The sequence below is a fragment of the Camelus bactrianus genome, chromosome 13 (assembly GCF_048773025.1).
Source record: "Camelus bactrianus isolate YW-2024 breed Bactrian camel chromosome 13, ASM4877302v1, whole genome shotgun sequence".
Classification (NCBI taxonomy): domain Eukaryota; kingdom Metazoa; phylum Chordata; class Mammalia; order Artiodactyla; family Camelidae; genus Camelus; species Camelus bactrianus.
This window is the reverse complement of record NC_133551.1, coordinates 15,915,253-15,939,762: the sequence shown is the minus strand read 5'-3', so window position 1 is coordinate 15,939,762 and position 24,510 is coordinate 15,915,253. Positions and strand designations below refer to the sequence as shown.

The 24,510-nt window shown below is 42.0% G+C and overlaps 1 protein-coding gene across 11 annotated transcripts in view; it reads right to left on the bottom strand.

Annotated features, from left to right (window-relative positions):
* SSX2IP (SSX family member 2 interacting protein) overlaps positions 1 to 23,651 on the bottom strand; it is a 44,132-nt gene extending 20,481 nt beyond the window's left edge. For 3 of the 11 annotated variants that reach the window (XM_074376118.1, XM_074376121.1, XM_074376124.1), the window contains exons 1-4: positions 23,502 to 23,651; positions 4,187 to 4,343; positions 3,463 to 3,632; positions 2,771 to 2,983 (exon numbers count right to left, since the gene is read on the bottom strand). In XM_074376118.1, the coding sequence (XP_074232219.1) occupies positions 2,771 to 2,983; positions 3,463 to 3,632; positions 4,187 to 4,229 (426 nt within the window). In that variant the 5' untranslated portion in view covers positions 4,230 to 4,343; positions 23,502 to 23,651. Of the gene's footprint in view, positions 1 to 2,770; positions 2,984 to 3,462; positions 3,633 to 4,186; positions 4,344 to 22,437; positions 22,641 to 23,258; positions 23,404 to 23,501 lie in introns of those variants that run through there. The other 8 variants (XM_074376123.1, XM_074376125.1, XM_074376126.1 and 5 more) reach the window with 7 other exon arrangements.
* Between the last annotated feature and the right edge of the window lie 859 nt (positions 23,652 to 24,510).

Genomic DNA, 24,510 nt, shown 5'->3' with positions numbered 1-24,510 from the left:
AACTGACCGCAAACAACAGCCCGCACAATCTCTGGTAACAGTGGATCTCGAGAAGACACAGAAAGTTAGGAATACAACTTAGATAACTCCCAGGTTGTCAGACTCATGGGCACCCTCTTCTTTGGAGTGCTTAAAACTTCCTATCACTCCAGACCACTTGGCACGGCTGAACTTAAAGGCACTGGGCCAGCTAAGATGTCCCATATATGTCAAATCAGATTCTCTCAGTCTTCAACTTCACATGAACTCACCACATCCCTGCAAATCTATTTCTTACCCCAGTGAATCATATCACCATCACCAGTAAACTCAAGAGACTTGAACAGTATCTTTAATTTATGACTCTTTTTTCCTCAAATTCAATTTTTCATGAAATTCTACCCATTCTACTCTTAGGTTTTCTTCACATCTCACTTTTACTGTCTTCGTTGGCACTATCTTAGTTCAAGTGCAAAACCTCCCTGGACTGGACGACTGCTAAGGCCTGCTAACAGCTGTCTTTTCCACCAGGTGCTGAGCCCCTACCTCCCTCCATTCCTATATTTTCTATACCTCCTCCTATAATTTCTTCATCCTATTGCCAAACTGATATTTACAGGATGCCATCCTCGTGTTTACACTCCTTGGTGCCTTTGGGTCTCTGTGCAATGCCATTCACATCATCTGGGGCCTGGGTCCCAGCCTGGCCTCGTCACTCTTCATCATATACCATACACATCAGCCCCTAAGAGCTATTTGCTGCTCCCTGAATGGAAAATGTTCTCTTGCTTCCATGCATTTATACAGGTCATGCGCTCTGCCTAGAATGGCTTTTCCAACACTAGCAAATTTTAATTCATTCCTTAATCTCAGACCAGGTGTTACCCCTCTCTTCCCTTACCTTTCACACCAAGAACAATGAGTGAAGCAAATAATTACGGATCAAGCAAATAATTACGGTCTCCTCTCACTGGATGACAATCTCCTTGCAAACAGGGACTGGGTTCCATTCATCTTGGAAATACTCCATAAATTGCTCAAGAAACTGAATGAATCATATGTTACACGCAGAAACTCTTCAAGGATAGACCAGCAACGTTTCCCAATGAACACACATTTCAGTCAACGGCTGACCTAAAATACCCGATTTTGGCCCAGGTCAAATCCCCAATGAGAAGGTATCCTGGAAAATACTCTGTGCTGTGGGTGGTCCCAATAAACAATCACTCCTTAGAGGAAAGGCTCCACAGCCCCAGACCACCAAAATCATTATCTAATTACCCACCAGCTACATACAAGACACTCGGCCACGGGTGCCCAGGTAGAAAAAGTTTTAATGCAGGATTACTGCCTTCTAGGGCTTACAACTCTGGGTCAGTCTTAATTCATAAGACCTTCCATAGGTTTCTCTGATTACGACTAAGGTAGTTTCTATAACCCACAGCCTTTTAATAAGCTTGCAGGGTATCAATGACCCCCTCCATCCCACCACAGTTCCCCGCTCAGCCAGGATACATGGCTGGATAATCTCTATCCCTCAGGCAGGGCACACAGAATGTACAAAAACCTGAAGTTATTATTAAAGAGAAAACATACTGATGCGTGTGTGAGCTAAGACGACAACAGACAACAGTGTACGGCAGCGACAGGCTGGTGCGGGCAGGTGCTGCAGAGGGGCCGGGGTGCTCCCCCCCACCCCCAGCGTCCACATGCAGGCCACTCCAGGCTCCTTCCTCACCGCGCACTCTCTGCTAAAGGGCTGTCAGCCATGAGATACGTCATACACTACATACTGGAGATCCTATCACTCTCCAGTGGAGCTCAGATACTCAGAACGCTGAGTGGTTTTTATTGTTGTCTGTTCTTGGAGGGAGTGAGGTGGGATGGAGAGAGGATACAGAAGAAAAATAAGTAGCGGCATGGACTAATAGGTGAAAAACAGAGAAGAACTGACTTTCTGAGAGCATGAGGATTCAAAGCTTTTACTTTCACAACAAAGAAAGCCCATTAGAAGATAGTACCTTTAGAAACAATTTGCTTTGCATTGATTATATTACATCCTTCATAATATACAATCGTTAAGTCCCTACCAGACTGTGATTTCGAATACCTTCTTCCATCTCGACAAATGAGAAATTCATTTCTCAAATAAATGAATAAAAACACTTTTTTAAAAAAGAACACATAAAAGAAGAGAAAGAATAAGAGCAAAGCAGAGCCAGCAACCAGCGTTCTGTAGTTCAAGGTAGCATGTCAATGGCTCTGTGAAAAATATGTCCTTTGTTCAGAGAAACAAGCAAGTTTACGAAAGCATTCTTCTACGGTCGTCGCTCGAGTCCCAGGGACTTGACTTCTATGACTTAGTTATCTGGCCACTTCTATTACTCAGCTTTAGCAACTTTGGCATAGATGCCCTCAAGAATATTCTTCGTGGAATTAACTGATGCAGTTTCTCGCAATAAGACTATTTTAAATTAAGCATCTTCTTTATTAAAAAGACGGATGGGGTGGGGAATCTTTATTTTCCTTGGATAGGAGTATTTCCTAATCTAACTTTCTAGTGATTCAGCAAATCGCTAAGCAGTTCATAAAACCAGCACCTTCAATGCAGACAGGAAGCGGTACAACTGAAATGTATGAGTTATATTCACTTTTACTTACAGGTTTAAAAAATCCTAAAACTTGAAAAAAAAAACCCTAAAACTTGTTTGATAAATAAATCCAATGTAAATTTATAGTAACAAACTACATCATGGTGGCCCTGAGATACAGGCTGATGCGTCATTTGTACCTTAAGTTTCGCATAGCAGTTCTGCAGGTGGTCCATATCGCTTCCCAGTTTCAGGTTCTGTGTTTCCACGTTTTCCTGAGCTAGAAGGTTCTTCCGCTGAAGTACGAGTAGCTCATTCATACAATTTAAAACAGCAACTATATTTAATTCTCTCTTTGTCTCTTTACCTTTGGATTCTTCATATAATGAAGGAAAACCGAAAGTAGTCAATTCCTAGTAGGAGAGAACGTTTGCCCAAGAGTTGGTTACCGGACAACTTAGTAAAGAAATAGAGATAGAAATCTTTTCTGAGAAAGAAAACTAACCTGAGATAGTTTAAAAAAAAAAAAAAAAAAAGGTAACTATCCCAAAGAATTAAGGACAAAGCATTAAGAGGGCGGGGCTCTCTCAGCCTCTGCTCTGTGGTCACCTGGGACCTGCAGCAAGGCACTTAGGTTCCTGCATCAGGAAAAGAAGGGTGAGGCTCCCGGTGGAGAAGCCCCTGAGGCGATGGGGAGGCCAACCTGCTCCAGACAAACACGCTTACCCTGGATCTAGACCAGATGGCCACCAAGGTTCTCTGCAAATCTAACATATACCCTGGGCCAATGTGTAATACAATGTGCTTCACAAGTATTTTTCTCAGAACTTTGATGTGTTTTAGTATATAACATGATTTATGTTATCTATTGCTTCTTACAAAAAAGTATTACCTGATCAAGATATGCAATACTTTGTTCAATATTCTCTTCTGTGCAGAAGGCACTAAAAAAGCTGTGCACATTTTTTGATAAAGGTATTGAAGAACATAGCACTTGCTGTGAGTATAAACTTGATGGAGACATCTTTGTTTCTGAGGTATATTGAGAGATATTTTTGTTTTCTGAAAAAAAATAAAAGGCATCTATGTAAATCATTTGTTAAAATGCATGCAAAGCCAATAACATAATCTCCATTACCAAAGATTTTGAATTATATAAATATTTAAGTGTTTTCGAATTAAGGCAAAGATGGTTTTTATATGAAAACCATGTACTTTTTTCTAAAAAGATACAATAAAGCTATGCTCTTAGAAAGCATCTTAATTTACAGTACTTTAGATTCAGATTTATAAAAACAGAGAAAACCCACTTGTTCATGCATTAAAAGTTTATGTGATTAAAGGAATCAGCCAGAGAAATGTATTGAAGTAGCCAATGAATTTAGTTCAAATGCATAAAAATCTTCTCAGAAGTAGTAATGACCGAGTGATCTATCATCCACCCAAAGTACTTGACCCCACTAATTACAGCACAATTCTTGGCTCTCCCTGATAATTCTGCAACTGTTTATGTACCTCTTTAGTTACATCTTCAATTTTTGTGGTAATTACATTTTCATTGAAAACTAACCTTTACAATCACTGCTTTGGCTTACAACCATTCTAAACTCAGTTACCTGAAGACAGACCTGAATCTGTAACAGTCATCCAATCTCCCATAGCAATCACCAGAGCCAGGATACCTGAGGGACCAGTTCAGCAGTGAAACATCTAGTCCAGCTGCTGCCACTCTTCTATGTAGGCATCTCCTTAAAAAGCAGAGAATGACAGCATCTAACGAAAAATATGAAAGGAAATATAAAACCAATATGTAAGAATGAGTTGTGTGTGCTTCAAAACAGAAGGATTCTGCATTATTCACTCTCATGTACTCTCAAACAGAACGAGGTAGAGCTCAATAACTGTGTGTGCGTGCGTGTCAGGATCAAGGTTAAAGGCATCTCAGGTTGTTCACATTGCTTCATATACAAAGCACATGGTACATGATCTAACTCACAGTATAAATCTAAGGAATAGAACTGTACTAAGTAATATTTCCAAATTACACCCTTTAAAATAAAGTACAATTGTTACTTATGTAAAGATGTGATACTTCTTGGTCAGCATTCCCTATTTTTTGTTTGTTTTTACTAACTATATTAGCAAAACTTTTAATTACAATTCCTAGTGCTGACACAGATGTAGCAAAACGATACTCCTCTACACCACTCTTCAGAAATAGATCGACTTATACTACTGCTAATCAATCTGGCAGTATATACCAAAAGTCGTAACAGTAAAAATATATTTTGATCCACAAATTCCACTTTAAAAATTTATCCTAATAACAATTTTCACAAAGATTCATCCACAAATTATTTACAATACAAAAAAAAAAACAGAAATAACTTATATGTTCCACAACAGGAGACTAGTTACATACATGACACATTTATGCAAGAGAACACTGTGCAATCTTTAAACACAACCATGTAAAACTGGGGGGGGGGGGCGCTAACATAGACACAAAAGGCAAGAAATGCACGTGAATAAAGTGGATCAAGTGTAAGAAACACGTAAGCTTTTTAGTCTACCATTCATGTTTCCACTTTTCAATGAGATAATGAAAGCAGTAAATATTACTCCATCATAAAAATATTCAAATGAAATTATAAATGGCAACTGGAAATTCATTTCAAGGTCAGGGATAGGAGGGGGAGGGATAAAGACTGCAGGCAAACTGGAGAACACATGTCAACACTTCGGACAGCTGCTTCTCAGCCACAATAAATTGTGGCCAAAAGAGAAAGCAGGTCCTGTGTTGATACATCTCTCTGTTTTTTTAAGAGATGCTGGAATTTTGGATTTCTATGTGAAATCTCCCAATGCTACCCCTGTTCTGAATATTTAAGATTGTGGGGAAATATTCACAATATAATGTTAATATGAGATGAAAATTTTCATCCATTTAATAAAATTTTAATTGTGCTACTATGTGCCACACACATATTTCTAGGCATGGAGGTAGCCCTGCTCTCAAAACCTTCACATTCTGATGGGGGTAAAAATAGGTAAGAAGTAAGCAATAAATTAAATTACATTAACATCACACTCAGAGAGTGATGAGAACAATAAAGAAAATAAAGCACAGTAAATGAGAGAGCATTATGGTGGGAGTACCTAGATTAGTCAAGGAAGGCTGCACTGAGATGCTGACATCTGAGCTGAGACCTAAATGATACGGAGTCAGCCACAAGACGGTCAAGGACCAGAGCTGGTCAGGCAGAGGAAACAGCAAGCACAAAAACCTAAGGTGGAAATGAACTTGGTACGTATGAAAAACGTAACAGTGGCCAGTGCATCTGAGGCACAGTCAGCAAGAACAGATGTATGAAGTTGGACCTTCTTTAGGTTACAATGAAAAGCTCTCAAAGCAGTTGAGGCAGGAAAGCAGCACATCTCCTCTAAGCTTTAAAAAAAACCCCCCTGGCCGCTCTACCCTGTGAGATTACAGGTGGGCAGTAGTGGAGGCTGGAAGAAATCAGGCTACTGCATTAGTTCGGGCAAAAAGAACAGTGTTAACGCTACAACTCTAACAGTGGAAGCAGAGGCAGGTGGTTAAACGAGGGATGTGTTCTGGAGACGGAACCTTGAGTACTTGTAGATGGAGTAAATATGGGCAAGAGATCAGAGATAATTCTTAGGTCACAAAGCAACATAAAATATATACTCGAGCTAATAGTTGTATGTGTCCTTAATGTTACGATGTCACCCACACAGAAGGTTACCTAGTCTGGCACTGGTCTTTCGCTATTTTGCTACTCATGTGCCTTGGGAAGAGCATCTTGAACTCTTCCGCCCTTCCCACTGCCCTTAAACGAGTGCTTTCAGCAACAGGAAGAGCAGGATGAAGGCTGAGTGTGCACCAAGACAGATGATTTTACTTTTGGTTTTCAGAGGTAGTAGCTATAAGCAAAACAGGACCCAAAAGACAACACACCCAGTTATTCTAACCCAGCTCTGTTTGGGGTAAGTTACTTAACCTCTCCAAGCCCTAGTTTCCTCCCTGGTAAACTGCCGTTATCCCCTAAGGACTCAGCGAGCTGATGCACATGAAGTATCCAGCACACTGCCTGGCATGTGGGACACAGGTAACTATACCAGCTGTCATCATCATCATCTAGACGCAGATCTGTTTGGTACAAATGGCAAGATTCTAAAACCTGTAACAAAACATACTGCTGTTGCTCCTAAAAGCTGAACATAAATCCTTACAATATGAGACAGATATCCTTATAAAATACATTAGACAGTGGATTAATTCTTTGTTAGGCTGGAGGGAGGGACAAGATTAAAAAAAAAAAACAAAAAACAGGACTAGGCACCTTTCCTAGTTCTTTTAAAAAGATACTTGTAAATAAGACACAGCAGTGTCCCGAAGTGCACGGGAAGATCATTAAACACCCAAATGGGTCTACTACATCTATACTTAAAACTGTGATTTAAGTCAGTTACTCTTAACTCTTTGAATTTAGTTCTCCAGTGTCTACAGGTTTAGACAGTGAACTGTTCCCTAAACAAACAAAACAAACAAAAAATATTCAGGTCCAGTTAAATGTTCAAAGTGAAAAACCAAAACTCCATTTTAAAGCACTATGAAACAAAACTTACTAACGGTATATAATTTCACACCATTGAAAAGTTTCTATGTATCCTCTTCTGTTCAATGAGGCACCAAATTATACACAATAAAGCCTGTGATAAAAGTTACCCAACCAGTTTTTCCAAGAAAGGAGACTTAAGACTTTCAATACACATCCCCAAACCAAGATACTAATTTAAGCAAAGTATTCTATTCTAGTTCAATCATAGCTAAAATTTCATTGTTGAGGGTTGCAAAATATTTTTATGATATACTAAAGTAAGACAATATTAATTTCAAAAGCAAAAGAAAAAGGTAACAGAAGCACCTCTGCTTTGCATACATCTAATACCATCACAGGTACATTTCAACTTGAAAACTACAAAAGCAGTTAAAGAGGAATTCAACTTGGTGCTGGAACACAGAATTAAGTTATATCGTATACATACAAATTATAATTATTATATATTAATCAAGTCATAACAAACCATTCTATAGTTGCCACCATTATCCATGACAAGTCATATAAAGAACAAAATTGATTGTGCTAGCATTTTTACCATAGGTTGATTATAGAATAAAGGGAAAAAGTTAACAGTGAACCGTGTTTTGGTTCAAGTAATCTATAACCCTCAATTCTCTTCATATACCATTGATTAGGGTAGCTACCCAAATTCCCAAAATCATGAGTAAATTTTATGAGCAAAACTTGAAGATTAAAGAATTTAAACATCTTATAAAGTCATTTCATTCATCTATGATTGACAGGGAAAAATCTTGAAATAAAGCAAGAAAAAAATCTATAAAGTAATCCATAAGCAAGAATTCTTTCTCCTATTCCATACATGTTCCTTCCTAGTGGATAACGTACACAGGCATATAATAAACTTCCTTGTTCTGAGTATTTCTCAAAGTACATGTCAATAAATGTCTTCTTAATAGAAAATATTACTAACTGCAGTGAAATTACAATTATTTCAGTAAAAATGTCATCTAACTCTTTCTGAAGAACCACTTCGGCACCCCGCTACTTGCTTTGGGCCCCAAAGTATAATGCCGTATCCTTCAGGTGTAAAATAAGCAAGCGTACTCTGGTCTTTTCTGGGTAAAATGATCATGCAGAACTTAAGAATTACCAAGTAGCAGCTTCAAAGTTAGACTCCTAACAGAAAACTGGAGAGCAGTGAGATAGCTGAACTTAACTGTATACTGTTTTTGAAAGAAAATGAAGATTTTAGTAAGTTTCAAAAAAAATCTGTCACTCTTGATGTCACAGTATTTTCTTTCTTGTGTATTTACCTATACTACAGACAGGAAACTTGGGCTCAGAGATGTCAACAAGATTGTCCAAGGTCACACTTCTAACTGGTTGTGAAGCCTGGACACAAATCTCAGTCTTCCAAACTGTGTTCTTTTTACTCTTGTCACCATTCAACCTTTCAACCCTGTACACACAAATCTATCTATGTTAAAAGAATAAAAGATTTCCACCAAGGTTCCTTAAAAGACTTTAAATTATTCCACTCAGAACACACAGTTCTCAAAGGATCTCATCTACTACTTAAATTGAGGTACTTGTAAACTTCTCCTCTGCTATGTCACCAACAATACCTTTTTCTCATTTATGAACACTTTGCTTTAAAAAGGCATAAAACAATTCCCAGAAATGGTATCAGTTCCAAAGAAAGCTATTGAAGATGGAATTAACTCATTTTACCATTTATTCCTAGAATAAATATTAAGACAACATCAAAACTAAGTTTATGGATCTTTAGCAAGAACATTTGTGGTTTGGGTTAATGGCACCTGTTTTTTGCAACAGAAAGTTCCTTGGCTGATTCTTCTTCCTTCCACCCCAAAGGCTCAGGGCTTCTTAATATACATCAATCACTTTTAGCATCTGGGATCAGGCAGCCTCTGGGAGGGCCCACAATGATTCCTGCTTCCTGGAGTACACACCTTTGGGTTGTTCTGCTCCTTGAGCGTGGGCTGCATTTAGTGACTAGCTTCTAACAAAGTGAATAAGCAGAAGTGATGGGATTTCACTTCCAAATTAGGTTATAAAAAGGCCGTTGCTTCTGTCTGAGGTCATTTCTCACTCACAGCCTCTTGGATCCCTCTTTCTGGGGAGAGCAAGCTGTCAGAGCTATGTTGTGAGTAGCCCCATGAAAGGCCAAAGTGGCAAGGAACTAATTGATGTCTTCAGCCAACAGCCAGCGGGGACCTGAGGCCTGCCAAGAGCTGCCTGAGTGAGGCTGGAAGTGGATCCTCCCCATCAAGCCTTGGGATGCCTGCAGCCTTGGCCAACCCCTGAAGGCAGTCTACTGAGAGACCCTGGGCCAGGGGCATCCAGATTCCCAATGGATAGATACTGAGAGATCGATGCTTCCTGTTTAAAGCTGTTAAATTCTGGAGTAATTTGTTACGCAGCAGTAGATAACACAATATATATGTATACAAATATATAAAACACACAGTACATTTCTGAGTCTCTTCTGTAATTTACATGTTTCCTGCTGACACGTAACCAAAGTGCTACCACTACAAAGGCAACTAATCAGGCTTATGACAGTTATCATCCAGCACTACGACGAATCGCTCCATATTATATAGGTGGATGCCTCCCCCACTAGCTTATGAACTTCCACAGGCTAGGGAACGTATTCATCTCTGTATCCAACAGTTCCTGAAACACGGTGGGAGTTCAGCAGATGTCTACAAAATGACCTGACCCCCGCCATGTGGCACACTCACTCCAGCCTGTGTGCCCCATGTGTGCTTTCTTCCTTCAGCTACCCGCGAACCAATGCCCTTGCAAGCCCAGTTCACGCACACCATCCCCTCCACACAGCCCAGGAAACTATTCTCCAGGTCCTCCTCAATTGACCTCTTTCCCAGCTAGACTCTAGTCACACACTTCTGTACCCCTCCAATCTGAACAGACGGAATGATCAATGAACACTCAAGTAAATAACTGATGATAAATGAACGTGTTCACTCCAGCAAGCAAAAGTGGATAATGAAAACAGCACAGGAAGAGAGCGGCACGAGATGTGAGTCCTCGAGAGGAAGTACTGTTGTCCATCTCGGAAATCTCTCACACTCCTGCCCGCAGAGAGAGCTCAGCAGAAAGCGGTGTCCTGATTACAAGCCCTCCTTCACACAGCACACTGTTCTAAGCGTTCTTTTCAAGCTCACTTGAAATTCAAACTTGAGAAGGCACAATTGCCTACCTAATCAGAATTCTAAGACTTCAATCAAGTGTCAGGAAATAATAGTTTTTCATTATACAGGAAGGCAGTAACATTATACTATCTGGGCTTCTAAACACTGCACAGGAATTTTTTTTTTTTAAACAAATAACCAACTAAAGTCTTTGCTAAAATCTCACAAAGCCAGAGTCACAAAACTGTTGGGTTAAGAAAATAAAATTGTTAAAACTAAGTCTTAAAACAAATCATTCATAAAACTTAAGAATTTAGTTATCTACATACTTTAAGAGATGTTATTACTTTCAAAAGCCAAATACATTATGATTTAGAAGATTAATACTACCTTCTACTATAGTTTTCTTCCAAAGGAGACTGTAGCTTAATTCCATTCAAACACTTCTGCTACCTAACAGAACACCATTGAGATATGCATACCAGTATAGAAACATACTAAATTCAACCTCTTAGACATCTACTTTTTACAAATTTAAAATCTAACTGATTTCATCTGAGCAGAATAATAGTAGGGATTTTCCCCTCAGAAATAAATTCCTCTTCATAAATTAAATTTTAGTACATATCTGACTGAACGGAGTCGCAATGTCGCATCCCCTCAGTCATCAACCCCCTCGCTGAGTCTGTGGCTCTGAGGAGGATTTGCAGCCGGGAGGACAGTGCCCACAACGCAGCCCCAGGCCTGGGTCAGCCAGGCCCACTGTAGCCTGCCCAAGTCTCTTCCTCTGCTGGAGCCCTCCCCTGGAAAACGGGGTGATACCACCTGCTTTGTAGGGTGGTTGTCGGTATCTACTGAGGTAACAGGTGGAAAGCTAGGCACAGAACACCTAGGACGCAGGCGGCTGCTCTAACACACGCGTGCCAGGCGCTGTTCTAGGCACTTTACGTACTTCGTGAAGGCAGCCTTCACAACAAACCTGTGCTACCACATCATTTCCTTTTCACAGGCAAGGGAATTGAGGCGCAGAGAGGTCAGGTAGTCTGCCCAAGGGCACACAGCTAGCAAGTGAGTGGTGGAGCTGGGGGCTCTTCCCCGCCCCAGACTCCAGAGCACGTCCTCTTAACCAGCACGTGCTGCTGCTCCGTGGACGGGAGGAAGCAGGACCCCCACCACTACCCCTTAGTTCCTAGCTCCCAGCTGGGCAAAGGATGCACAGAACAGTTTGAAGACACAAGTTGTGGTAAAACATTTCATGTGTAACCTCCCTTTGAGCTGAGGGACACAACTTCAGTGAAGCTCCAAGCCAGAATCAGCTGTCGGAAAACTACCCTCTCAGCATTCTGGGATCAGGAAGCTACAGTCAACTCCTCATATGCACCTTGAACCAACTGCTACTGAGAACAGGGCCGGACAAAGGTTAAAGCACAGGATCCAAAGTCAGACCACTGGGTTTCAAACCTCAGTTCCAGCCCTTACAAGGTAAGTGGCCCTGAACAGAAATCTCTGGACTTCCTTTTCCTCATCTGCAAAAAGAGAGTAAAAACAGTCTTTACCTCAAAGGATTATGTGGTTAAATAATATATTTAGTTTTAGAACTTATTTAATAACTTGATTAAATAAGTTTATGCATGTAAAGGGCTTAAAACAGATCTTGGGTACATGTAAGTGTGCAGTAAACATTAGCTATTAGGTACTTTACTAATATGGAAATATTTCCATGATTTCTTGGTTAAGTAATTAAAAAAAGATTTCTGGACAATAACATGATCTTATTTGTTCTGTTAAAAAAAACTATATATGAGTTTATATGTGTAGATACAAACTCTGGTCTGCAAAGATGGACGTTTGTATAAGAACAGAAAAAAAAGGAACCCAAGACCCAGACCAACACGAGAGCAGCAAGGGCAGGACCTCCCTCCCCTGCCGAACGTATTTTCACTCACATGAAGAAGACATCATGGGTAATCTTTACATGTTTTGTGTCTTCTAATTTTTCTGAGTGAATGTGTTTTTCACATAATGAGAAAAGACCCACGTTTTAAAAAAGGCAATTACGGTGGCAGGCAGGGGGCTGAAGAGCATCCCTCTCAAAAAGCACAACTAACGGCAGGACAGCACAAGGGATAAAAAAAATACAGTAACTGATTAATCCAGAAACAAATAAGCTATAGTACCAACACACAAAGGCATTAGAAATTATACAGACGTCTCAGAGTCATTCAGGTAATCAATTATGTAAGGGAAACAGAATTTTACCAATGTCAGTAGTTTGTAGTTTTAGACGGCAATCTAGCAGGCTACAAAAATTAGAAATGCATAAATCTTTCCACTAACCAGGTATACTTCTAGACGTCTATTTCCACATATTCAATCATACAAGCTAGCAAGCATGACATGCAAGAACACTGTTGACCACAGTATTATAGTAATGGCAAGAAACTGGAGACAATCTAAATATCAGTATGAAAACACTTAAAAACCAATACATATGGGATAGCCAGAAGGGGTACTGTGGGATTATTAAAGTCAAGTAGATCTGTATGTACAGCACGAAAAAAAGTACTTATGGATAACAAGAATAGTCTGATCACCATTTTTTGCTAAATCAAACCATCTAAACACATTTAGGAGTCAGGTGTGGAAGAGCTACAGTTACCAAGGACATTCCTGGGGAATGAGAAGGTTGGGTGTAGTGAGGAGTGGGCCAGGGTTTTCAGTTCTTCCACAGCACACCTTTATATGGCTGGAATGTTCTAGGGCATGTAGTGTTTTGTAGAATTCTTAGAGGCAGTGGGTTCACGCACAGTTAAGGAGATAATGTGTGCGGACACACTCCCACCTCAATCCCGGAGGGTAGCAGCCCTGCCCTTCAGTGGAAATAGCAATGCAGACAAATGATAAACACTCCCCACCGATCAGCTACACGCCCTGCACCTACCCCTGTGCGCACACAGGGGAGCCAGGATGCTGCCGTCTCCGCACCAGCGGAGGTCAGAGCACGCCTGCGGAGCTAGCCCATCAGGGAAGGAGGCTCCCCCCGCCGCACAGACAGAGTACCAGCCGACCTGGCAAAGGTGGACCCTTCCTCCAGCTCAATTACAATCTAAACTTCGTAGGAAGAAAAAAGGGGGGGGCCGACTTTGATTTATAACCATTAAGATTCTTTTCCATAAAGAATGTTTTCAGTCTATCAATCTTCTATGACTCAGGGAACTGATAAAGTACCTTTCTCTGCTTCAAGGGCAGCTTGTGAAGCCGGTTCAACAGGTGTGTTCTGAGAGCCTCTGCCACTCCATGTGGTATTTCATTGTACAATGACTTTTTATTGCTCACATTTTCATCTGTTTTGGTCTTGGCTCTCCAATTAAACTTAATTTTTTCAAGGCACTGTCACCTGCAGGAAAGAGCACTGGACCGAGTGTTGGGGCCACGGTTCTCAGGGCCACTCCCAACAGACAGTGAGCAACCGCGAGCAGGTCACAACTTCTTAGGTCTTCAGTTTCCACAACTGTAAAATTAGGAGGTCGAACTAGAGAATCTTTAAAGAATTTTCAGTTCTATTGCCTAGACTTTTACATTTCTCATGGGACCTAACATGGACTCCAGTACAGCTATTTATATCAAAATTCCTTCTTCACTTTTTTATAACAGAATGTGCACACACTGTCTTCACAACCACATATTTATCAAGTGAGAGTCTATCTAATTCTAAGAATAAAATAATTTACTCAGCATAAACCATTTAATCAAAACAAGTAAACTTAGAGCATTTTACATGTATTAACTGATTCAATTTCATAATAACCCAAATAGTTATTCGCCCCAGCAGAGATGAGGAAACTGAGGCCCAGAGCATTATCTTACCCAAGGCCACATAGTTAAACGTGGCAAAGTCAAGATTCAAACCCTAACAGCCCAGCACACTTAACCACACACCTACCATCTTTCTTTTAGGGGAGGAGGGAATACACAATATGTGAGGGGCTCTGAAGACTGAACACACACGCAGGCACTAGCTTCTCCACCACCTTGCCCTGAGACTAAATTACAATCCAGCAGTATTATTCCAACTGGGTAACTGGAATGTGAGCTGGAAAAAGCTGACAAAATACTGGATGTGATAGCAATTCAAAAAAAAGTTTGAAAAATCTAGTGAATATACAGCCCAAACTGCCAAGTCTTCCCCAAACTGCCATTCCCTTCTCCTTGTGCTTCCAGAACCCTCTGAGTTAACTCTACAGCACAGATCTGACTGTAATGCAAGTTCTCTCCCACCACCTAAATGGAGTTCCCGGCCAGCAAGCCTGCCAGCACACCGTCTGTACCCTGCTTCGGTGTGAGGTATCGCAACTGACCCACGGTCAATATGGAACCCATCTAAGTTTGCTGAAAGAATGGCAACTGAGTTCAATGATGTGTTAGTGTGATGTCGCTCCTGGAACATTACGGCAGGCAAGAATCAGCACTTCAGCTAAGCTGTGACTTAGAAAGGCTTTCCATCGAGTCTCAACTGGAGCCAACCTAGAGAAGCAGGAAGGCGATTTGATATATGGATCAAGGGCATGGAATTTAGAGGCAGTACACCAATTTCAAATTCCTCCAGTGCAGAGATAGGGAGAGCAGAAATCATATTCTTAAAAGAGGATTAAGGCGGGGGTGCGGGGCAGAAAGCACATCAGTCTACCTCTGTGAAGCTGAAAGCCAGCTAAGAAGTCCAAACAAAATAAATAGTGACCATTTATTGGTATTTCATTCTCAAAACTATTAAGTAAAAGGTAATGACATTTACTAAAGGCAATGGAAATAACAAAGAAACTAAACATTTATTCTTGAATCTGTTCTGCAACAATGTAATCATGTACCTGCAATCGTTTTTTCAATGATTTAGCCCAAATTTAATCATTGGTTACAGTCCTCAACTGTGGTCCCAGGAGCAGCGGCATCAGTAGCACCTGAGAGCCCATTAAAAATGCAGATTCTCGAGTCCCACTGCAGACCTACAGATGCAGAGACTTGGGGCGGGACCTGGAAATCAGTGTTTTAACAGACCCTCCATGTGATTCTGATGCATAAAGTTTGGGAACACAGCTGTGCTTACAGAATGTGACTCGGTGTAAGTATTCTGCTTATGAAGTTTACGTTACAGAATACCAAAAAGGAACCCTTTCCTAAGGGTGCTGCAGAATGGACTCCAAGAATTACGTAAGAGTGTTTCAAAGTACTAAATGAAGATTGAAAATAACAGTCCTAGAGAACGCCAGCCTAAGGCTTATTAAATCTCAGACAGCGGGAAGAACCTCTGACAAACAAACAGTATGACAATTTATAAACCCCATCCACCTACCCCTAACAAGTCTCAGCAAGTCCTGCTGGGTATAGATCCAAGAGAAACTCTTGCACGTGCACGCCAAGAGGTGTGAGCAGAACCCTGGAGGCCACCCACACCCCCATCCACAGGAGAGTGGACCAACCGTGGCACAGCTGCAAAATGGAACATTACATAACAATCAGAAACCTTCAGTGACGCAATAGAGGTGAACCTCAGCAATATTAAGTGGATTAATTTCAACCTTATAAAGTGAAAAACACCTCAGAAGATACCGTGTAACATACATAGTTTTCAATGATGCATGTATGTACAGAATACCCACAGATACAATAAAACTACTTTAAAAGATACCAACGGAATGATGAACACAAGATTCAGTAAACAGTGGCCTCAGGTGAGGGCAGCAGGAAAGAGGGATGGAGGAGCCCATGCAGTTTAAAGGGGTTACTGTCCAGGTCCTAGCTTTGTGCTCCTATTATATTAGTAAAACTAAATAAATGGACCAATTACGAGAATGTGTCACGAACTGAGGAATATAACTAATCTAATTCTTTGCACCTGAAGTCCTTTAAATTTGTTTTAAAATATATATACTCAGTTATTTCAAGCAATTCTAAATTCTACCCTGTCTGGTTACGAGGCACCAGGAGCCCTGAGGTTCCAGGCCTAACTACGGCGAACTGGGGTTAGCTGTTTCAGGCCACAGAATTCAAAGCCAACGATGCTCCCACTCAAAAGTACAAAATCAGGCAGTTCTGGCTACAGCTTCAGAGGCTCCATAAAGCCATCCACAGATCTGCGAAGGCTCGTGGGCAGATCTGTTCCAGCTCACCATGTGGAACAGGCAGGGGGGGAGCTGCTGCTCCGAGCCTCGGCCGCGTGCCAGGTGTGGTGCAGCACACCCTCACCCATCCTCACAATGGCCCTGGGAGGGCGTGGGGGTAACACTTCTTACTGATGGAAGAATATGAAGCTCAGAGAGGTGAGATAACTTACCCAGCTACAAACCTGGAAGGCAGGAAGAAAAACCCAGCTATTTAACCCGGAAGGTAAGAGTAAAGACTAGCGACAGCCAGAACTTGAAGTTACTGCAGTTTGGTTCCAGATCACTGCCATAAGGCACATCCCATGAATTTTTTGGCTTCCCAGTGCATATAAAAGTTATGTTTACATTACACTGTGCAATAATAGTATTATGTCTGAAAAAAACAACGTACATGTCTTCATTAGAAAACACTTCGTTGCCAAAAGATGGTAACCATCATCTGACAACGCAGAGTTGCCCATAAACCTTCAATTTGGAAAGACTGCAATTAAATGAAGCACAATAGAAAAAGGAATGTATTTGATTTCAAAGCCTCACAAACGTTGGCCTCCTCTTGACACTCAACAAGTACCCAGAGCAAATGACATAAATTCTCTGAGACCTTCTCCTCATCATAAAATAACACAGCTGATGTTAGACTGCATTTTTTGATGAGCTCTAAAATGTCTTTTTTTTAACATCTTTATTGTGGTTTGATTCCTATAAACTACACGTATTTCAGATGTACAATTTGATGAATTTTGATATATGTACACACCAATGAAACTACCACCACAATCAAGATGGTTAATATTTCCATCGCTCCCCAAGAGGAAAAAATTTCAAATTCCCAATTTATCCCTTCCCACCCCTTTAACTTCCTGGTAATCCTAAATTTGTTCTCTCTTTCTGTGATCTGTTTCTGTTTTGTAGATAAGTTCATTTGTATCCTTTTCCTAGATTCCACATAAAAGCAGTATCATATGGTATTTTTCTTTCTCTTTCTGGCTTACTTCACTCAGAATGACAATCTCCAGGTCCATCCATGTTGCTGCAAATGGCATTATTTTATTCATTTTTATGGCTGAGTAGTATTCCACTGTATTTATATGCCACATCTTCTTTACCCAGTCATCTGTTGATGGACATTTGGGTTGTTTCCATATCCTGGCTATTGTAAATAGTGCTGCTGTGAACATTGGGGTACATGTGTCTTTTTGAATTATATTTTTCTCCAGATAAACGACCAGGAGTGGGATTGCTGGATCATACGGGAACTCAATTTTTCGTTCTTTAAGGAACCTCCATACTGTCCTCCATAGTGGCTGCACCAATTTACATTCCCACCACCAGTGTAGGAGGGTTCATTTTTCTCCACACCCTCTCTAGCATTTATCATTTGTGGATTTTTTGATGATGGCCATTCTCACTGGTGTGAGGTGATATCTCATGGTAGTTTTGATCTGCGTTTCTCCAACAATTAGTGATGTTGAGCTTCTGGGAGAAAATATTTGCAAATGATGCGACTGACAAGGGACTAATTTCCAAAATACACAAACAGCTCATATACCTTAATATCAAAAAACAAGCACCCCAATCAAAAAGTGGGCAGAAGACCTAAACAGACATCTCTCCAAAGAAGACATCCAGGTGGCCAACAAGCACATGAAATGTCTTCTTGCTTTTACATGCTAGGCTCTAAGGAGGAGGACGTTTCTAAAACTTGGATACGGAATACAAGCTTAACCCACTCTGCTGCACTTTGCTTACTGTGCTTTGCAGACATTGTGCTTACAAATTGAAGGTCTGTGGCAACCTTGCATCAGAAAGTCTACTGTAGCCATTTTCACAACAGCATTTGCTCACTTCATGTCTCTGTACCACATTTTGGTAATTCCCACAATATTTCAAGCTTTCTCATTATTATTATACTTGTCATGGTGATCTGCAGTCAGTGATCCTCGATGTTACTATTACAAAGGGATTAGGACTCGCTGAAGACTCAGATAATGGATAGCATTTTTTTTTAAATAAAGCACTTTAAAAATTAAGGTATGTACAATGTTTTTTAGATAGAATGCTTTTTAAAGATATAATGCTATTACACACTTAACAGACTATAGTCTAGGGTAAATGTAACTTTTATATGTACTGGGAAACCAAAAAACTCGTGTGGCTCACTTTATTTCAATAGTTGGGAACCAAACCCACTGCATCTCCGAGGTATGCCTGCAGAGAGAAAAATGCTGACAGTGCCATCTTTCAGACAGGAAAGCACAGGCCACCAGACTAAAATCAATTGGCAAAAGACTGACAAACTCAAGACTGTGTCCTATATAACATAAACTCTAACAACTCTAACTCTATATACATACAGTTACACACATACATATGCATAGAACCTAAAGCTCAGGTAAAAATTAGTCATCCCTCAGTATGTGAAAGAGGTTGACTGCAGGAGACCCCACTGATACCAACATCTGAGGGTGCTGAGTAGTACAGTACAACGAACACAGTCGGCCCTCCTTATCCGTATTTACTGATGCAGATTCGACCAACCTGGGTCCAATTCAACTGATTCAATTCAATCCGTGGTTGGACGAATTCTCAGCTACGGAGGGCCGTATGTACAACGGCTGGTACCTATCTTGGATTGTAAGTATCTACTGGCCACTCATTGTATCAAACAAAGCAATTAATGGTCAGGGGCTGCCTATGTCAGCCAGTGACAAGACAGATAGTGAAGGGCAGATAAGAAATACATCAGAAGTTGGACTGACATACACAGTGACAAGTATACAAAAAGGAGGCATTTATTCTCTCACGTAAAAATCTGTCTTTGGTACCAGACAGAATACAGTGTCACTGAGATAAAGAGAACAGAGGAGCAAGGTTAACAATGGGTTTGGCTACATGTGTGGAGATAAACAGTTCAGTGTAGAACTCACTGGGTTTATATATGCCCTCATGAGACATTCACATGGGGGTAAACTCTAGGGACTGGAGAGCAAAAGGCATCAGGGCAAACTTAGGAGTCATCAGCATGCATGTGGCAGCTGAATCTACACAGGAAAAAAGGGGCAGCAGAAAGAACCCGGAAGAATATCAACATGTAACAGGTGAGTGAAGGTGACCTAGATGTAGGAGACAAAAATCCGGGGATGGTGTAGGGGAGATTTAGGAAAGCCAAAGAAAAAGTTTTAAAGAGGGAGTGATGAAGGGCAGCAAATGCCATAGAAAGAACAAGAGTTAAAAAGAATATTATACTGGATTTGATGACTAGTGATTTATGACAAGGCTGAGGGGTAAAAACGGAAATCGGATTTCAGGAAAGTGATCGGTAAATAAGAAAAGGAGATAATAAAGGTCACTTGTTCAAGAAGCTTAGTTTAACAAAATATATTTAGCTTCCCTGAACATAGAGGCTTTACCTGATGCTCAGGGATAGATCCACTAGTGATTTAAAAAAAAAAAAAAAAAAACACCAAAATCCTGTCCTTCAGTTAGTTCTTACTCAATTACAGTATTTTTATATCAAACAGAAATATTAAGTGCTTAATTGATGTAAGGTGTTTTTCCAGGACTGTTCTGGATATTAACATATCTTATTTAATCATCACAAATCTATGAAGCAGGTATTATCCCTAATTTACAAATGAGACAACTAAGGCACAGAGAAGAGGCACAGTTACTACTTGCCCAAGGTCCCACAGCTAGTGGCACTATGGCAGTCAAATCCCAAATTTCACCCCAAGGACTAGGAGGGAGGGCGGGCAGGCAGGAGGGCAATGCGTGAAGCGAGGGTTAATAGATGAGAACTGTAAATGTTATAGTTATTTCACTGGCCACAGCTGCAGTTTAGTATCTATTCGAAAACTTACTTTTAATTTGAAAGAATTTATGCTTTCTCTTATCTCAGAATCCTACATTGCTAGGACCTGACGTTTTTATGCCTCTCATGACACTCAGTTTCTGAACTGCATTAAAATTGTCATTTCTGCTACTGAATTGCAAGCTGCTTGAAAATAGGAGTGCATCTTATTTATCTTTGTGTCTCTATTCCCCAATCTTTAAAGTAAAAGATACTAGATTTACTGTTGTAATCATTTTGCCGTATACACAAATATTGAATCATTATGCTGTATACCTAAAACTAATAATAATGTTATATGTCAAATACACCACAATTAAAAAAAGAAGAAAGATGCTCAATAAAGGTTGATTGTATGAACATCATTTTTACTTTTCTGAAGTTTCTGAGGGCTTCAATAACATTTTTAAAGTCTTGAATTGCTATGTAGGGCTGCTGAGTTTCGGATATTACTTGGAGTGTCTATGTTCAGAACATTTTTGGATCTCTCAAATTACTGATTTCTGGTGGAAATAGCCTTTTAAAGTAAAAATCAATATAATTCCCCTGGATAAAACCCTGTAAAGATTCTCTATCACCTACTAGTCAAAGGTCATGGCTGTTGTCCAACCTTATCACTAACCCTTCCCCACCCCACCCCTACCCCCGGTTCCACTACCAAACCACCTGTACGTCCTCAACAGTACACTGCACGGAACATGCCAATACGTGTTTACCAGCTGAACACCTCATCCTCCATCAAGACATAGCTGAAATTCTCTCTTCTAAAGCCTTCTCATATCTGCAATTTTTATTTTCTGTTTTTGCCCTCTCCCCTACTATACTGTGAATTTCCTGAAAACTCCACAAGACATCACTCATATTTTTATCCTCAGGCCTGGCAAGTAGAAACTTAGTAAATGTTTAATAAATGTTTATTAAAAGGATAAATTATTAATGCATAATTCACTAAATCTGCAGGTACCATATAATATTGACCCACTATCAAAAGTAAAGATTTTAGGTAGTTTTCCATTACAGAATGGTAATGAATAGTGCACTTCTCTATTCTATCTCATCCCATAAACTCATGAATTCAAGATAACTTGTACCGTCAATACCAGCTACTCGTGATCACCATCACCAAAGACACCAAACAGACCTACCCACATAGTATCCAAACCTCTTTGTGACCCAGTCAAACCAATAAGGCATAGTCACAACTATTGGTAAAAGAGATTTTTAAAAATCACTTTAAAAGCTTTGGAACCGCTCCAATTTAAGCACGTGAAATGAATTAAAATGACACAATTCTGGGGCAGTGTCTTTTTCATCTTTTTACCTCCAGGTTCACACCACACGGAAGGCACTCAAATGTCTACATTTGTAAAACCCGTATCACAGCCAGCTTTGTCAAAGAAGCTCTGTCAGGTGTTCAGACAGCCCAAGGACATAACCTGACATTGCGCTGGCCTTAAGGCCTTAGGCAAATCACCGAAACAGTTAATTAACATTTCCTTTTTCTCATACACTGCCTCAGCATGTTTGGAACATAACGTGCTTTAACAAGTCCTGTCACAAGGCACAATGTGTTAGGAGATCTTCACATTTCATCCTAGAATAACTAGTCCCCGCAGTTATCTTCAAGCTGCTTCACCCACGTTACCTAATTCTGGGGCTTTATTATCTTCACTGTACAGATGGGGAAAAGGGACAGGAAGGAAGGCTATAAAATGACTTGGCTGAAGAGGCCCAGCAAGTCACTAAAAGTGCCTTCACTTTATCAGTTCCTTATCCTCTCTTCAAAGAACCATTTCTTTTGAGAAACTTTCACTGACAGCTGGCAGAACACAGCACCAAATTAGTTGTTAGCTTTCACTTGTTTAGTTTGAGGTCTGCAGGTTATGACTGCCCTAGGACAGGAGATTTGACGGATTACGTTCTGATGACTGAATCCAAATTCATAAATCTACCTCTAACTGCTAAATTTCCAGACAGCTTGGTCTCAACTTCAAAGGCCTCTTTTTTCTCTCTCCAGGTCTCTAATTCTTTCGAATTTTACTCATACTCCTAAATGTGTCAAGTCATACCTACCTTTTAATTCGGGATCAAGGCTGCCAGAATTTTCTCCTCCTTAAACAGTAAACCTGAACCATGAAGGGTTCCGGGACACCCAACATTCACAGCCAACTCCAGACTCGAATCTGAACTGTTAGGGGAGTCCAGCAATTTCCAAATTCCAGGCAGCCCCCTCTTACACCTCCGAACCACCTTGGGAGAAGTGCCTCTTCTAATTCTCACCCTATTATGGGGTCCAGAAGGAAATCACAATTCTCAGATTCAACAAGAACTATATGAGGGCTGCAAGGAATGACAATTAGGTAATCACAACCATGGACCTTGAAATGGGGTAACAATCTAAAGGTTTCCACATTACACGTGCTGAGAACAAATTATTTAGCAGATTCCATTTCCTGGGCCCAAGTGACTTGCATAACTGGGTGATCAGCATAGGCTCAAAAGAGGGCAGGGAGCTCATAATTCAGTTTCCTGTACTTTACGACAAAACTCTACACGAAAATATTCTCACACACGCCTGCCTTTAGATGATGTAAGTTGTTCGCCTGGACTTTTAACTAGACCTCTATCGGGTTCTCTTCCCCTGCAGTGGCCACGGGCCACCAGTAACTCATTCTAACGACTGTCTCTTGCAGCTCGAGCTAACAAATTCCCTAAGCCCGCGAGCCCCGCAGCCTCTGCTAAGCAGATACCGCAGCCCCAAACTGGCCACCCCGCCCCCCGTCCCCACGTAGCTCGTCATCCCGCTCCAGGCGCCACCCTCTCTCCATCCTGGAGAGGGTTTGGGGCTCAGTGCTGCGACCGCCCGCAGGAGCGGTCCCCGAGCTGGCACCTACCTCCCACCTCCTCATCCAGGCTCGGCCGGCGGTCAACGCTCGCCCGCCTCCTCCAACGGCCCCAACGGCCGCGCCGAGCCCACGGCAGAGAAGCGGGGCGCCGAGCCAGGTGCCGGCGCTCACCTCCGCGCCCGCCCCCTGTCCCCTGCCCCCCACCCGCCTGCCCGCCACAGGCCCCGCCGGCACCGGTGCCCCTCCCCGAGCGGGCGCGTCACAATCCCCAGCGCGGGGCGCGGCTCTCACCGTCACGGCCCCCGGGTGCTGCGGGGAGGCACGGCTCGGCGCCCTAGACCGGCTCGCGCAGCCCCGAGGGCCCGCACAGGCGCGGCGACACTCAGCGCCCGGGCCGGCGGCCCCGCCTCCACCTCGGGCTCCCGCCCTCCCCGCCTCCGGCCGGGCTCCGCTCCGCCCCTCGCGGCCGCCTCCCAGGCTCGGCAGGTTCGCAAGGTTCCCACCCCGCCCCCGCGCCGCCGGCGCCGCAGGCCCAACCGCCTCCCATTGGCTCCGCCAGTTGCTAGGCGATGAACAACCGCGGCCTGCATTGGTCCGGTGGGGGCCTCCGGAGTCTCCTCCCCACATCCAAAAAAACCCGGAGAAAAAGAAAACCTTATCCCTAGAGCCCGAGCGGGATGCGGGCGCAGCTGCGGCTGCGGCACCTGTTACGCCCTGTGATTCACCCGGCCGGGCCCTGCTCCCCACCCCCTCCTCACGCCCGCGGAGCCGGGGGCCCCGGGCTCCGTGGGGGAAGGGGGTCATGGTTGCTTTAAGGCACGTGTTCCGAGCCCCGGCGAACCCCAACACACACCCTAGGAGCAAAAGTGAAGCTCTCAGAAGAGCCACGTGCCCTTGCAAAAGTGGGGAAGTAAACCAAACAACAGCCGGCACCCAGAATTAGGTCAGGCCCAGGGGAAGGGTGGTTCAAGCGCCGAGAGTCGTGGATGCAAAGGAGAAAGTTCATGTAAAATTAGGGCCAAGAAATGGACCTAGGCGGAAGACAGCGGGAAGACTAAGAAGAGGCACTCGTCAACTAGAAGTTTATGCAAATATGTCCCACACCCACTGAGCAAAATATGCGCAGAGGAAATGTATGCCTGCTACACCCGTAGCTGGGGTCATGCCGGCTCCTCTCCTGTTCCATGTCAGCCTGAAATTCTCCAGGGAAGATGAGAAGCCAGAAAGAGGAAAGAGATGAGATGGAGAAATCGCAGGCATATGAGTTGAGTTATAAACACAAAAATGTACTTGGATAGAT